The sequence below is a fragment of the Vigna unguiculata genome, chromosome 8, assembly GCF_004118075.2.
Source record: "Vigna unguiculata cultivar IT97K-499-35 chromosome 8, ASM411807v1, whole genome shotgun sequence".
In the NCBI taxonomy this organism is placed as follows: domain Eukaryota; kingdom Viridiplantae; phylum Streptophyta; class Magnoliopsida; order Fabales; family Fabaceae; genus Vigna; species Vigna unguiculata.
The window spans coordinates 13,340,863-13,357,874 of record NC_040286.1 but is presented as its reverse complement, the minus strand read 5'-3'; the positions used below and the strand labels follow the sequence as shown (position 1 = coordinate 13,357,874).

At 33.8% G+C, this 17,012-nt stretch overlaps 1 protein-coding gene across 1 annotated transcript; it reads left to right on the top strand.

The window, feature by feature from the left end:
• Positions 1-8,395: 8,395 nt before the first annotated feature.
• LOC114194176 (SWI/SNF complex subunit SWI3C-like) lies at positions 8,396-14,083 on the top strand. Its single transcript, XM_028084267.1, has 9 exons — positions 8,396-8,666; positions 8,830-9,306; positions 9,815-10,350; positions 11,641-12,004; positions 12,084-12,157; positions 12,501-12,628; positions 12,833-12,906; positions 13,027-13,211; positions 13,438-14,083. Exons 1-9 carry the CDS (start codon positions 8,639-8,641, stop codon positions 13,903-13,905), a joined length of 2,334 nt encoding a protein of 777 aa, XP_027940068.1. The 5' UTR covers positions 8,396-8,638; the 3' UTR covers positions 13,906-14,083.
• Positions 14,084-17,012: the final 2,929 nt, after the last annotated feature.

Here is a 17,012-nt window from a genome sequence, read left to right as displayed (position 1 = left end):
AGAAATTACAATGGAATCAACCCAAGAATTGTAGAACTCCATGAATGAAAAATAAAGAGACAAGAATAGAGAGAATAAAAGAGAGAGAAAGGAAACGAAATTAGGCCCCCCTAAGGGTTCCAAAACTCTGAAGTCCCGAGCTTTTTTTTTCTGCTTCTCCCTTGGTCTCTTTATATAGGCTTTGGGTTGGGCTTTTCAGTTGCTAAAAACTCTCAAATATCTTTTAAAATAAAGATAAAGATAAATATTCATAGATATTTGGAGAGATATAAACTATTTAACAAATATAGTTGGTTAATAATTTATGATATAATTAAATAAATAAATTATTTAAAGATATCTGATAAATTATCACCAAATAATATTTGTATTAATTTTCTAAATACCCATTTTCAATCCTGTAGTCCAATTTTGCAGAGACATCCAAAAATATCAATATTTACAAATAAACCCCTCTTCTTTGACCAGATTTGACCACTTTAACCAGCTTTGACCATTTCAGTGTCCATTGAGAGACTGACACGTGGCAGATCTTCTCTCTCCAGAATTAGGGTTTCACTCTCACGCTTTTCTCCAACGAAGCTGGTGCTCTTTCTGCGTCACACTGTTGCTGCTGATTTGGTTGCTTCCATGGAGGGTTGCGTTTTCCAGGTGCTGCTACAAGCTTTGATGAACTCGCAGGTGCAGATCTATGGACTTCTCTGGCACGATGATCGAGTTCAAAGGTTTGAACTGCTGCTCCAGGCGCGGTGGTGATGGTTGAACGAACTGCTGTTGCGGTGCTGCCATAGTTGCTGCTTCGAGGTGCAGGTGCAAATATGTCTCGCTGCTCCGATCTGGTTTGTGTGCTTGCGTGCACTGCGTGAAGCTGGTGGAGAACGATGCCATGGTTGTTGGTGTCGCGACTGGTTCGTGTTTTTCGGCGAAATGCTGCAATGGAGGTGCAGGTGTAGTAATGGGATTCGCGTTCGCTAATGTAGAAGATAAAGAGTGTTGCTACCATGGACGCGATTTGTGTTGTTCTGGTTCGTGGGAAGAATATGGTTGTTGGATGCGTTGCAGGTGCTAGTGTGGAGGAAGATGGTGGTGCGGTGGCTCTTCCGCTGTTCGGAGGGTGATGGCGTTGGTCTGGTGCGGTGGCTCGCTGTATTTGCGCGATGGTGCCGAAGGTTGAAGATGGTGGAGTTGCGGTGCCCGCGATTGACGGCGAGAGTGGCGGCTGCCGTGGTGATGTTGATTACTCCGATGACTAGGGTTTGAGGAGAAATTATGGTTTCTCATGGGAGAGATGAAGATGATAACGTGGCACCATTTGGTTGGTTGAATTTTGAGTGCTTGGATGTCACCACGTGTCATTCTCTAATTGGTTAGTTTAATAAGTGGAGGATTATGACACGTGTCATCATGTTTTATAAGTGGAAAGAGGGGTGAAAATAGACAAAGGTAGGGGTGTAAAAGTAGATTTTCTGTAGCCCATTTGGAAAAGGGGAGTGTATATGTAATTTAGGGGGTGTAGAAGTGATTTTTCCAGAACTTGCTAATTTCAGCATTATTTAAAGGTGGTTTGTAACTTCAATCAATTTATTTTCCCACCTTGATGAGCTTAATCTTAATTTCAGCTGCATCAACAAACGTTAAAATATCCAAGAAATAATTTATGCAACTAAAAATCACTTTTTAAGACATTTTTATCACACAAGCTCAAACAACCTAATTATCAGAATTATCAATTAAATCACTCTTTAAGCACATAAATTCAATTAAATACCCAGAATTAAACACTAAATGAGGGCAAAAATACGCACTCATCAAGCAACAATAAACTTTAAAGACCTATATAAAGGCATCAAGATTAGGATGAAGAACACATAAGACTTTACAAGAAATACAAGTGTCACTAGTGTAGAGAAGGCTTTTTGTATCAGTTCTCCACCTCTTATAGATCAAGATGACATAGAGAGTTTCCACTTTCTATGCCAATTTTGGACCCGCCATAGAAATTTCCACTTTCTATGCTAGTTATGACCACAACCAACATAAAAAGTGCCACTGAATCATAACTTAGTTATAGGCTCCCATATGTTTGGCCATTTGGGTCTCAAATCCTCTGATCTACAAAAGCAAGGGATGAACAGTGATGATGATATCTAGCTTGTACTCCATCAACCTTGCCTCCACCTCCCTGAGAAAAAGAGAGTGTAGTAGCAATTATAAATAAGAACACAACCAATATAAAAAAAAAATCTTTTACAACAACAAAAATGAATAGTTTTTTTATCAGTAAAAGGGAACGACCCTTATTGCACATCTTCCCTTTTCACCATCAAAATTAGTTGTCAAAATTACTTATCAAAGCTAACCATAGAAGAGACATATAGGGATAGGAATGTACCTGACATAATATGGAGCAATGACGGCCAAATAAAATCTATCTAGGAGAAGTACTATGAAACCCATGATTCCATAATATCAAATCCTTAACCATGAATTTATATTGTCCCTCCATGTCATTCAATAGCCACCCAATCTGTTCCTTCTAAACATCCTTAACAAAAATCTAAAAATTGAAAAGTTTGTTTAAACCAACAATAAAACATAAAGGAAACAGAAACTTCTTATTTCCACGAAGTTTTATTATTCTAAAAAAAAAAATTGCATATAGCTCCAAGAAAAAAAGTGAAACATAGCGACAAAGTCCATGTGTGACCAAAGTGCATGACATGACAAAAAGTAAGGGTACAAATACCAAAATTAATCCAAAAATAATTGGATATTTGATAATTCATTTGTTTATTTTTTTTTTTACCTTCTATATGTTTCCCCAAAACTCCAAATTAGAGAAAATCACCACAATGAGTTGAGCTAAACCAATACACTAATGAGCGAATTACAAAGCATGAGAGCGAGAGCCATCAGAATAAGAGTAAGTGTAGTGCAAAAGCAAAGACGAGGAGACGAGAGAAGAAACAATGAGGAGAGCGAGAATAAGAGTGCAACGAGAACGAGAGCATATAATACGATACAGGTGAAATGCAACGATAGAGAATAGAAGAAAATTAATGATATTATGTCGATTATGGTGATGAATTGCCATAGTATCTATATTTTAAATTAAAAATAATACAATAAACTTGTATTTTATTACAAAATTGCCACCACTCTCACTTACTATAACGGTTCTAGTGATAATCGACATAGAAAGTTTCGTCATATCTACAATTCCATCACTATTTCACTTATTATTATGGGTGGATTATAACTGCCATAATAAGTCATCATTAAATCCAACTTTTGCATGAGTGTGGTTTAATGTTATTTTGTTTAATTGTTATTTGTTTTGTATGAGATTTGGATTTCCTTGAATAAATTGTAGTTTTTTTGAAAACATGTTAATTTAGTAGTTTTAGCTAGATTTTTAGTAAGAATTTTAGTTTTATTGACTTTCTTATTTTTTAGAAAATTAAAAGGTAAAATTGTAGCTAGGATGAATTTTTGAAGTAAAGAATGAAAGTGGTAATTTTAGTTTTTATGTTAAAGTTGTGTAGTTTTGGAGGCAATGATTGGAGGAAGCTTGGCCAACTTGTTGGACTAGTTTGGCAACCTATGGTAACCTGTTTGAAAGTCATTTAGGTAGCTAAAGCAAGCTTGAGTAACTTGTGCTAGCATGTGTAAGAAAGTTGAGACAATAAGAGCTTGAGGATTCAAATCACATGTTTACATCCAACCTGAGTGGTTGGTAATTAATCTATTACTATTTTAGTGATCATTGTGCAACCTATTGGACCAATGCCACCTAACTTGCTACTTCTAGTTGAAGAAAAAGAAATAAGAAGAGCTTTCTTGAAGTGACTAACACTGACCTATTAGAATAAGCTTGATTAGTTGAAGCTTGGAAAGACAATTTACCATAAACTTGTACTTGATTCATTTGTAGGATTAGATAAAGTTAGTTTAGGATGGTTTTAGATTCAATTTTTATTTTCAATTCAAGTGCAATGTTCTTAATTCAATTTCCTATGTGTGTTTTGTAATCACAATAGGGAGTTTTTAGACCAAGAAGGAGGGTGGTGAGGTGGGGTGGGGGTGGCAGTGTTGAATTGGCTATTTTTCAAAAACTGTGTTATTTTTGAAGTTTGTAATTGTCAAAATCAAATTGACCATAGGATTTAACAATGTATCAGTTCTAGATCATACATTTTAACTGATTGAATGTTAAAATTTTGACAGTTAATTTTTCAATAATTACACCAAACATTGCAAATTTGATTGATATGATTACCGAGATCAGTCACAATATTCGCAGATAATTATTATTGAAGATAAATTAAATTTGATTTCTTCATTTGCAAAAACTTAAATTTATGCACACAAATTTATATTGGTTTACTCTAATGGAGCTATATCTAGTTGATCAAGACAACATAAGCTTGTTCTTTCATTAACACAAGAAATTACAATATCCTTACAATTAAATTATTGTAAACACAAATGAGAAAACCTAATTTATTGAATCACATAAGAAACACCAAATGCACAACAAGAAACCCTCTTGTAGACCTGGACTCACACCAAGAACAACACACAAAACACAAGAAATATCCAACCTCAAAATTGGCTCCCCCTAGCCAACCAAGACCCTTTCTTCAACATGCCACAAATGATCACAAAATACATTCGAATCAATATATATATATATATATATATATATATATATATATATGTATATATATATATGTATATATGTATATATATACATATATATACATATATACATATATATATATACATATATATATATATACATATATATATATATACATATATATATATATATATGTATATATGTATATATATGTATATATATGTATATATATATATAAGAACAACCTTGAATAGAACCTTGAACCTTTTAGAAATCATGTACCTATTAAGTGGTCATAGAATTAATCTCTTATTGTCCAATAAAGATTTCTACACTTGGAACAAAAGCATAAGATTTCATTCCTTTGAGCTCTTCCACTAGAATCTGCATATCACATATTAACATTCAAGAACATCTCAACATCACATCTCACATACATTCACTTTGAAAGATCACCAAGAATGCCCTTGCATAGAGAACAACCGAAAACTAGATTGTAGAGGTGATGACACTTAACATTAACCATAACACTTAAAACATATGAGCAACTAGAAAAGCAAGTTAGAGAAATATTAATAATGGGGTTATCCTTGTCTTGTAATGAATCTGTCATCAATAATGTCCTAGGGATTTGCTAAAAAATATGTAGGATATGATAAAAAAAAGTTACAAAATCAAAAGGTTAGTGGGTACACATACAAAAGGCTGACACAACCAATAACAACTTTCCCTTGCTTTTTATCAATTATACTTTCTCCAAACCTAATGTAACCGACATGAACCACTTTGAGGGGCTCTCAAGTTTGTTAGCACAAGTGACCTTAGTTCATGAATTTGATGAAGCTAATGCATGGAACCATGTGTGATTGATGTAGTCTTGATGAAGAATTGAAGTGATTTGTTGTTGATCAAGCTTGAGGTCTATTGAATTTGGAATTGACATGAAGATCACAAAGCTTGAAGATTAGACTCAATTTGTAGATTGTATGACATAGTATAGATGTCTTTTGTCTTGTGTTTTTCCTTTTCAATATGTTAAAAAAGGTTTTAATAGGTTAAAAGGCTTACTACATGTAGTATGGTATGAAGGTATTCAATTGGTTGAATTGTTATTCAATCGGCTGATTCCACTGAAGTCATGTGTGATATCAACAGATTGTACGGACAAATCAACCTATTGAATTCACTTATAATTAGGCTATATTAGATGGTTTTGAAGCATTGAAGAATGTGTTTTGGTTGGCTAGGTAGAACCACCACCAAGGTTTGGTTGTTTTTGTGTTTTTGGGTGTTTTCTTGTGTGATTCCAGGTCTACAAGTGGGATCTTGCTATGCAAGGGTTGAGATTCTTATGAGATTAAAAAATCTTGGAGTTTTTGATTAATTCAAAAGTGTAATCTTTAAGGGATTTTGTAATTCTTTTTGATATAGTGCATGATCAGGCTCAAGTTGTCCTAATAAGCTAGATGTAGCTCAAATATTGAGTGAACCAGTATAAAAATCATTGTGTTATCCTTTCTCTCTCTCTCCCTCTCTCTCGCTCTCTCTTATCTTGTTCTTTATTTAAATCTCAAGAAAACTCATTTTATCAATCTATGTAAGATTTGTGTGTGTTTTAATGTAATATGGAGGTATGACTAAGTCTGATATAGCAATTGGAATCAATCTTATATGATAAAGCATGTTGTTTGAGTGAGTTTGGTGATTTTCGTGTTTCAGCAGAATTTCCTAGAATGTCAGTTGGTTGATTTTATATTTCAGTATGTTGAATCATACTAAATGAACAAATTAATTTGTTGTTTCTATTTTTCAATAAATTGAAATGTATGGTCATGTAACAATAAACATCTGATTTGTTGATGACTTGCATCCCCAGAGTCTACATCAAGAGCCAAGGATTAGGCCAACTTTTATTTGTTTGTTTTAAAATACATAAATAATTGTTTTTCTGGGCCTTATACTTTTTTGGGCCATTATTGTCTTTTTTGTTGTCTTTATGTCAACCTAATGTTTGGGCCTTTCTAATTTGCAACCCACTTCAACAAATATTGAGCTTTGAATTGAATAGAGAGAGTTTTCCTCCCCTTTTCAAAGTTCACTAACCCTAGCATTAGGGTTCCTCCCTTTTGGGGAGGACCGAGAGTGAGTGTGAGTGAGGGCTACTGGCTTCCTCCATTGAAGGACCTTGAGGAAGCTCGTTGAGCCACTCCATCGCCTAATTCGCTCGTTCCGTGCTATTCCACTGTGAGCTTCATCCATCCATCATGTTTCCACCAAAGAGAACCGTGTCGCTTCCATCGAACGTTTTTCGTCTTCCGTTGCAATCCAAAGTCTTCCACCGTGCGTTTACTTGATTTGCCATCGGTAGATCATTAATTGGAAGCTTCACGAGGGTTTACCACCGATCAGAACACCAACCCGATATTGAATCGTGAGACCGCCATCATCATTTGTTGGTCAATTGAATTCAAACAAAAAGTGTTTTTACAAGTTTTAATTAAACATATTTTAAGTACTCAACCAATTCAACCCACCTTCTTGGCTATAATGATCATTTTAAACCTACAAAGTTATTTAATTTCAAAGACGCTAAAATTTCAAAGACAAATATAATGATTTACTCTATTGAAAACCAAAATGGTCACTAGTTTTACATTTCTTTACTAGAGTACAAGAAAGCTACAAAGTTATTAAATAAAGAAAATCAATCTTTGAAAAAGTAAGAATGTAAATTAAACACAATGGTATTGCATATTGCATATTACAGACCCATGAACTCAAGTTCCATTTAATATTTTTATGAAATGACAAATTTAATGTAAATAATAAATTTGACTATATTTTTATTTTTCTCTTAAATTATAACCTTCCAGTTTTAATTATTAAGATTAAAAATATATTTCTCTTAGGGATTATCTTTCTTCTTTTCTGTAAAACTTTGCATATAAATACAACTTCTAAATTTTCTTTGTAATTTCTTACAATAACAGAAAGAAAGGCCTAAAACATTTTCAACATGTGTTACCCTACAGGACATGTGAAAAGTATAACCTACACATATAACATAAAATACTAAATTAAAATGGTTAATTTGTTTAGTAACTAGATTGAAAAGTATTTATTAGAAATTCAAAGAAAAATTGCATTATATCTTTTCAATAAAAACTTATTCGAGTCAAATTTTTAAAATATAAAAAAACAAGCGAAAATAAATAGACAAAAAATAATTGTTGCAGCATAAATTCAAATATATCTTAAATTTGAGCTATGCTCATGTTTTTATTCCATGTCATTTAAGTGTATCAGATCCTTTAGTTAAAATAAAAAAAAAAAAACTCTCATTCCAGTTAACTATATATTCTTTCAATTACAGTTTTTATTAGTATTTTAATTCAATTGTACATTTTCTATACGGTATCCAACTCACACGCATTTGCACACAAAGGAACAACTAATTGCATATGGATTAACTTATTTTTCTTCTGTGTTTCTAAAGTACATTAACATACACTAATTTTAATATTTTGAAAGATGTTAAAAATAAATGTATTAACCACTAAAAGAATATCAGGACACAGAAAAGAGACCCTACAAATTAAAGGATTTTAACTGGGTGACCTAGATGGAAGACAGCCAATAACATTAAAGAAGACACTGATCCAGAAAGATCGCGTGTGAACCACTCCTCGGAAAACGGCGTTAAAATGACGTGTCGATGAACCGAGCCAGAAGCAAAACCACATCAACACACACAATTTTGGAATATTTTCCTCAATGCCCCATCCAAACGCAACACCCTGAATCATAGCATAGCCCCTCTCTCACTTCCTCTCTTCACTCACTCTCTCTCTACATACCACACAGACCTGACACAAACCAACACAACACAACCCCATTCTCCAAATCCAAATTCCGCACAACCCTTTGCGCGAATCAGCGACCCCACACTAATTTTCACCCCACACCCACATCCACTCACTCTCTCCTTAACTTCCCATGCCACCTTCCCCTTCCTTCCCTTCGGGTATCCACAATAACCTAAAAATTCTCCTTAATTCCTTACTATTTTTTTTCTCCCTTTCTCCTTCGCAACTCAAGTCAAACTCATTTCAATTTCAATTTTCATTTTTTTTCTCACTTTATAAATATCTTCTGTTGTATTATTCCTATTATTTTATCTTTGACAGAGAACCGAACCAAATGGCGGAAGAAGCGGAAGCGGGAATCCCACAAACGCCACTCCAAGCGTCACGACGAAGATGATGAAGACAATGATTCCGATGATGACCGTGACGACAACGACTCCGACGACCAGTTCCGCAGCCCTAACGCGCCTCCCAACACCGACTCCCGTGTCGAGATCGAGGTCGTCTCACGTGATGGAGTCCAGATTTCGCGCTTCCCGCCGGCGATCAGGCGGACTGTTACCCGTCCTCATGCGGCGGTCACGGCAATTGCGGCTCTGGAGTCCGGCAGGGGACACTCGCAGCATGGCATACCGGTTCTCGAGAATGTGTCTCACGGCCAGCTTCAGGCTTCCTCGACTGTTTCTGCTGATTGTCTAGGGGGTTTGAGCTTTGTCGCTGCCCTGCCTCCTGTTATGAAAGGCTCCGGCGTTGTTAAACGGTTTGGCACTAGGGTTCTAGTGGTCCCCATGCATTCAGGTTCTTCCTTGGATTTGAATTTTTTTTTTCTGGTTTCTGAGAAATGTTTTTATTTGGATATTGCGGATGCGCATGATGATGTAAGATATGATTGTTCCATGTTTGTCTGCCATGTTCAAGTTCTTATGTTTTTGTGCAGGATGTGGTAACTTCTTATATTTGAATGGGAACTTTTTATTTTGTTTTTATTCTAAATTGATATATAAATCAAAAAAATTGTTGACTTATGTAATAGTTTGTAAAAGTCATATGTGGGATATGGTAGAGTAAAGGTCTTTACAATGCCTATTTATTAAGATTAAACTTTTCGTTCAAAAGTTCAAAACTGTGTGGCATATTTTTGTTTTGATGAGTTTTAAATATCCTTTATATGTTGTTTTTTTTCCTTTGATGGAATTATATATAATTTTTAAGATCCAAATATGCTTTGGTTGTGGGTGATTAGAATGAATTTTAGCCAATTGAACATGTTGAATTAGATGATAAATTTTGGGATATATATGGACAGATTGGTTTTCTCCAGCCTCAGTGCATCGACTTGAGAGACAAGCAGTTCCACATTTCTTCTCTGGAAAGTCACCAGATCATACGCCAGAGAAGTACATGGAATGTAGGAATTACATTGTTGCAAGATACATGGAGGACCCAGGGAAGAGGATTACAGTCCCTAGTTGCCAGGTTTTGTCTGTTGGTGTTGGTAATGAAGATTTAACTCGAATTGTGAGGTTCCTTGATCAATGGGGAATCATCAATTACTGTGCTGAGAACCCAAGGCGTGAGTATTTGGACAATGATACTTGCCTGACTGAGGACACTAGTGGTGCACTATGTGTGCCATCAGTGGCTTTAAGATCCATAGATAGTTTGATTGAGTTTGACAAGCCCAAGTGTAAATTCAAAGCAGATGAAGTTTATTCATGTCGAACAATGCACAATACAGATATTTCTGATTTGGATGACACAATAAGAGAGTATCTATCTGAAAACTATTGCCACTATTGTTCTCGATCTCTTCCTGTTGTATACTACCAATCACAGAAAGAGGTATACCGGCACTTTGTTTTAAACTCAACTCATCCTATCATGAATAAATCTGTAATTTACTTTTGTCCAATCTACCTTTCTGATTAATATGCTGGAATGGTAGTTATTAACACATGGCAATGCATACGTATGGAGATGAGATTGAATTTCTTGTGCATATGATTGCTGGAGACAAACCTCCTTTAGTTAAGAGATTATACATTATGTTGTTGTTGCATACCATTTATATTATTGGGGATTCATTTCCTTGGTTTTAATATAGATTGAAAAACAAATAAAATTTAAAAATGCTAGGTAACAGACTACCCGATACAAAATAATTTTGGTTTTTTCTATAGGATGGGATGGGAACATCATTATTTTATAAATTGAAGTGGTTGTGAAGTGGCATCAAAATGGGCACATGTTAGTGTCTGTCTTAGGCTTCTACTTTTGATGAGGTTTTGTTATATTGGTATATTGAACTAAAATTCTATTAATATTGCATTGTTTCTGTTACTCAAGTGTCTTAGAGTTCAAGAAAATACTATACATGGGAGAAATAGATATTTGAAGGTCTCAATGAAGAAATATCTGATGATTTGTGTCTTTGATGAGTTTTGTTATTAATTTATTATGGAGCATTCTATAAGCCTTTTTTGTTTCCTTGTGTCATGTGATCATAGTCTACGAGAGCCCTATAGGCAGTGGAACAAACTTAAAGTCAACTTTAGCTTTGTTATCAACTCCCAGAAATCTACTCAAGATACCTTTTGCTAGCCTTCTCTTCATATTAGAGTACCAGTCCACTACTTATTATAGATTAGTGTCTTGAATTCCTGTGTGCTTTTCTCCGCAAAAGTGAACCAATTGGGATAATCTTCATATTTTTTGTTTTCCTTTGTGTTTGTACTCTTTGTGGCTTCAATCCTATTCTTCTAATACAAATGTTAAACATATCTTTCCATGTCAATTATTGTTGAACGTACTAATTTGAAGCTAAAACGGCACTTTGTGCTGCAGCTTGGGTTCATGTCCTGGAAATTCAGATTTGAATGGGCAGTCTTCAATTTAACCATGACAAACTCTGACAGCTGGCAAGTGATTGCCAGTCTGTAAGATAGACAGTGCTTGATTATCTACTATATTATTTTAAAAGTTTCCATTCTGCTACATGGAAGGATTTCTGTCATTGATATTTCTTGAAGTTTACAAATATGGGTACATTATGATGACCCAAGTCTAAAATTAAGCTGTAGAATCCCTTTGGAAACGTTTGTCATTATTTGTGGTTGACCTCCCATGTTGCAGGTTGATATTTTACTCTGCACTGATTGCTTTCATGATGGGAGATTTGTTGCTGGTCATTCTAGTATAGATTTTATTACAGTGGATTCAACTACAGATTATGGGGATCTAGATGGGGATAATTGGACTGATCAAGAGACTTTATTGCTGCTTGAAGCAGTGGAAGTTTACAATGAGAATTGGAATGAAATTGCGGAGCATGTTGGTACCAAGTCGAAAGCACAATGCATTCTTCATTTTCTCCGTCTACCTGTAGAAGATGGAAAGTTAGAAAACATCAATGTATCAAGTCTGTCCTTGTCATCGAATATGAATAATCAAGAGGGTAATGGAAGATTGCATTGTTGCTCAAATGGGGATTCTGCAGGTCTGTCTTACTAAAACAGAAACTTCTGTAACCTCTGCTTTTGTGATATGGTTTTGATTTCATATCTCTGTTCTTGCAGGATCCATACATAACAACCAAGATTCTGATGACAGGCTTCCTTTCGCAAATTCTGGAAATCCAGTTATGGCACTGGTAGGTGCTGGAAATGATATTCTTGAGTTTGTGATTTATTAATGGGTGCACATGAACTATGCTTAATTAGAAGACAATGAGGTGGTTATCGTGCTGCATCTAATATCTTGTCCTTTTAACTTGTTTAGTTACATATCTCCTCTTTGAAGGAGAAAATCTCAGTGTGTTTGATTTAGTTTATTTTGGTGAAATCAGTGTGTGTTTGAATCCTCCAGAAAAGCTTTCCTAAAATGCAATTAGTGATGATAGTGTCAGAATTTCACAACAAATCAGTCTGTATTATATTCTGGAGTTCTTTTGATTGGATTCTTACGTATTTGATTTTGGTGGGTGCATTGTAAAGGTTGCCTTTTTAGCTTCTGCTGTTGGACCAAGAGTAGCTGCAACTTGTGCTCACGCAGCATTAGCTGCATTGTCGGGGAATAATTCAGGGAGTGTGACAGATATAGAAGCTTTGGAAAATGATAACAGGTGAGTGTCAGTGACTGTCATTTCTTGTTTTAAGTGTTTTCTCCTAGTTATTCCTTTTTCATCTATAACTTGTACAATGATATATTGTCATTTGCTATTGTTCTTTTCACTTGCTCTTTGTCTATAATTTTATTTCCTCTGCACCAAGAGCCAGCCTTATTTTATAGTTCATATAATTAGGATTTTTTATTTGCTTCTATGAAGGGTAAATTCAGAAAGCATGAATAATAGAGATGGTGGCCATCATGGAGTGGCTGCAAACTCAAGTCAGAAAAATGGTTAGTTTTATGGTTGTTTCATTTTTCAGTTGCTGATGCGTAAATTATACCCCCATTGTCTGGTGAAGTGGTAATACTCAGTGTGTAATTCTTTTTGAGAAGTAATTTATTTGAATTCAGGGGACAAGTCAAAAGTACCTGGTTCATGTGCTCAAGATGAGGCTGGGTCGACTCTGCTGTCTGCTGAGAAAGTCAAAGATGCTGCCAAAGCAGGCCTCTCTGCTGCAGCAATGAAAGCTAAATTGTTTGCTGATCATGAAGAGCGTGAAATTCAGAGGCTATGCGCTAATATTGTTAATACTAAGGTACAGCTGCTTCATTTTTTATTTCTTAACTTAATTGTTTCAGCCTAACTGGCTACATACTTCATCCATGTGTCTGCCGTTTTCAATCTGGGTGGATATATATGTATGTGTATGCACTAGTTAAATATCTTTCTTGCAGAATAGGTTAAAGAAAACAATTTGGGAAAATTTAAAAGCCGCCTGTTGTAGTGTTTTTGTGTGTATAACGTGTTATGTGTATTGACAGTTGAAAAGATTGGAACTGAAGCTGAAGCAGTTTGCAGAAATTGAAACACAGTTGATGAAAGAATGTGAACAAGTTGAGAAGCTGAGGCTGAGGTTCGCTTCTGAGCGGTCTCATGTTGTTTCAGCACGTCTTGGAAATGGTGGAACCAATCCTCCAATGAATGTATCAGGTGTTGGTCCTTCGATGATTAACAATAATAGCAACAGTAGGCAGCAAATGATTTCTGCTTCTTCCTCTCAGCCTAGCATCTCAGGGTATGGCAACAGCCAACCAGTTCATCCACACATGTCCTTTGTCCCGCGGCCTTCAATGTTTGGATTAGGGCAAAGGTTGCCCCTGTCTATGATACAACAATCACAGGCTGTTTCTTCAAATTTGATGTTCAATGGCCCCAGTAATGTGCAGCAGCCTACTCCTAATCATTCGCTGTCGAGGCCTGTGTCAAGAACTAACTCTGGTTTAGGTTAATTAGAGGTTCGGTGGTAGTTTTAAAATATATAAGATACAACTATTGTATTTGATTATTGTTTTCTGCAGTTCCGAGTAGTGCCATGAAATTTGTTTAGTTTTAGGTCCTGTAATTGGTTTCAGTAAACTGTGAAAGTGTTGCTTAAAAGGGAATAAGTAGGCATTTGATTTTCCTAAAGTTATAGTGTCTTCCCTTTTGTTTTCCGATTTAGGGAACATGAAAAGTTTATTGACATCAAAGTAAAAGCGCCTTAGTTAGTTTACACGAACAATTAACATCGAAATCTGGTCTTTAGTGATTTTTTGTCACACTGTCTTTGCTATTGCACAATCTAATAAATCCATGTTTATTGGATTATATTGTATCTGTCACAGGACAAGGGTGCAGACTGTTTATGGATTCTTGCCCTTGTCTAATGATTGTCTGCAAAGTTCGAGATCATTGAATTTAACGCATATTGTCCTCTAATTAAATTAAAAAACGTCACATGCAGGTTAACTACCAAAAGGACGAAGTTATTTATTTTGTCAACAAGAAGAATTATGTAAGTGAGAGAGAGACTCGGGTATCCCATCCTGTATACAGACAAAACAAAAACATATAAAGAAAGCAGCTATTTTGTATTTGCATTTAAGGAATACAAATACTTGGTAACCACTACATCACACCAAAAAATCCCCATACAAAACAGATATAGTAGTTAACCAAACCTAGAAATAAAAAGTCAGTTGCAGTGACTGATTACACTCAAGGCTCTACTGAATACGTTGAGAACCTACACAGCTTCTGTTAAGACCTGCAGGTAGAGATGACAAATAAACCTGTTTCCGTGAGTATTGTCCGAACCCGTCTCCGTTTTGACGGGAATTCCCGCATTGACTGGGTATGGGTATGGATATGGGGAATCCCCGATTTTTTGATTGGGTATGGGGATGGAGATGGGGATGAATATATCCCCGCCATAATACCCGTCCCCGCCATATCTCCATCCTTTTTTAAATTATTAAAATATTCACAATTAATTAAGTAACCCTATATATATATGTATATATATATATATATATATATATATATATATATATATATATATATATATATATTCTTTCTATTTTTTATTTCTTCTAAATATTTGGTTTGTCATGAAACTCATTCACATCTCCAATATATTTTTTATCTTATCATAATCTTTATGTAATTATGTTAAAATGATGTATGTAAATTAAAAAAAAGTTATGTCTAACATTTGAATATTTCTATTATTTTTTAATATTTTTATTTATTGTATATTTTCCTTTCACATGAAAATGTTTAATACTCTCAATTTAAGTGTTTAATAGGATAAACATTTCATTTACTAGGTAATATAAAAAAAATTCTTTACTTATTATTATTAATTTTTGTTTTATTTGAACTCTTTTATTTCGCTAAAACAATTTTTGTTATTTCTCAACTATTGAGTATATATGTTGATATTTGAAAAGTTTTCTTAGATCTCTAAGATATTTTTCGTCTTATCATACCCTTAATTATATATTTGTTTTTCTTTGTGCAATTCCTTCCAATAGTCTTCAAATTGTTTATAAGACACACATTTGTTAATTTTTTAATATTTTTATTTTTGTGTATTTTCATCATGTAGAATATTATTTCGATAAATTTTATCTAATTATTTTTTATTTTCTAACTCACTACATTCATACTTTAATTTTTTTCACTATAATTGTATAAATAATTTTTATTTACTACAATATAAAAATTTAATATAATTGCCATGAATATTCTTTTATCACTATCCAACATATATTGGAGTTTAAAAGATACAATATCTATGATAAAATTTTATTATGTTTATTATTTATTTTTTGCGTCATTTTTTATCAACCATTGAGTATATATGTTGATATTTGAAAAGTTTTCTTAGATCTCTATGATATTTTTCATCTTATCATACCATTAATTATATATTTGTTTTCCTTTGTGTGATTCCTTCCAATAGTCTCCAAATTGTTTATAAGACACACATTTGTTAATTTTTTAATATTTTTATTTTTTGTTTATTTTCATCATGTAGAATACTATTTCGATAAATTTTATCTAATTATTTTTTATTTTCTAACTCATTACATTCATACTTTAATTTTTTCACTATAGTTGTATAAATAATTTTTATTTACTACAATATAAAAATTTAATGTAATTGCCATGAATTTTTTTTACAACCATCCAATATATATTGTGGTTCAAAAGATACAAGATCTATGTTAAAATTTTATTATTATGTTTATTATTTTTTCTTTGCGTCATTTTGATCAAGTGATGTATTATAACTTTTATTAGTGTATAAAAAATAGATTCATTATAATTTAAAAAATTGAAGTAAACAAACATTTAAAATATATTTTAATTTAAATATTTTTTTTCCTTTTATATTTTTTAAAAAATATTTTTTTCCTTTTATATTTTTAAAAAAATATTCTTAAAATTTATCAACTAGGTTTCAGTAATGTTTGCAAATTTAATAAATGTTTTGGTTCTCATCAAATTTTATTTGGTATTATAATCTAAAATGTAAACAATTATAATTTATTTCAAAGTATTTAATATCGAAGAAACAACCATACTCCTAATATTGAATATTTAATAATATTATGTTTCCTTTACCGTAATTTTTTATAAAAATTAATTAAAATTAATATTAAAGTAGTAAGAAAACGGGTATGGGTATGAGTACGAGATTACACCCGGTATCCGGTGGGGATGGGGATGGGACAAAAGTTTGATACCCGTTGGGTTTGGGTATGGAGATGGGGATGAATTTTTTTGACGGGGATGGGTATGGGATAGTGAAACCCGTCCCCGCCCCGCCCCGTTGCCATCTCTACCTGCAGGGCTTAAAAGGAGATTTCTCGGGCCAACATTTGCATAATTCTTGGTGCTTCCACTTTGCAGGAACAGGATCACTCTCCACTTATTCATGTGTAGTTCATGCATGGCTTCTTAATCAGATAATCAGAATCCAACCATCTTGATAGCCTTAAGTGGTTCCTGATTCAGATTCCTGGCTAGATCCACCATAAACTTTACAAGTCAATCTACACATGAAGGA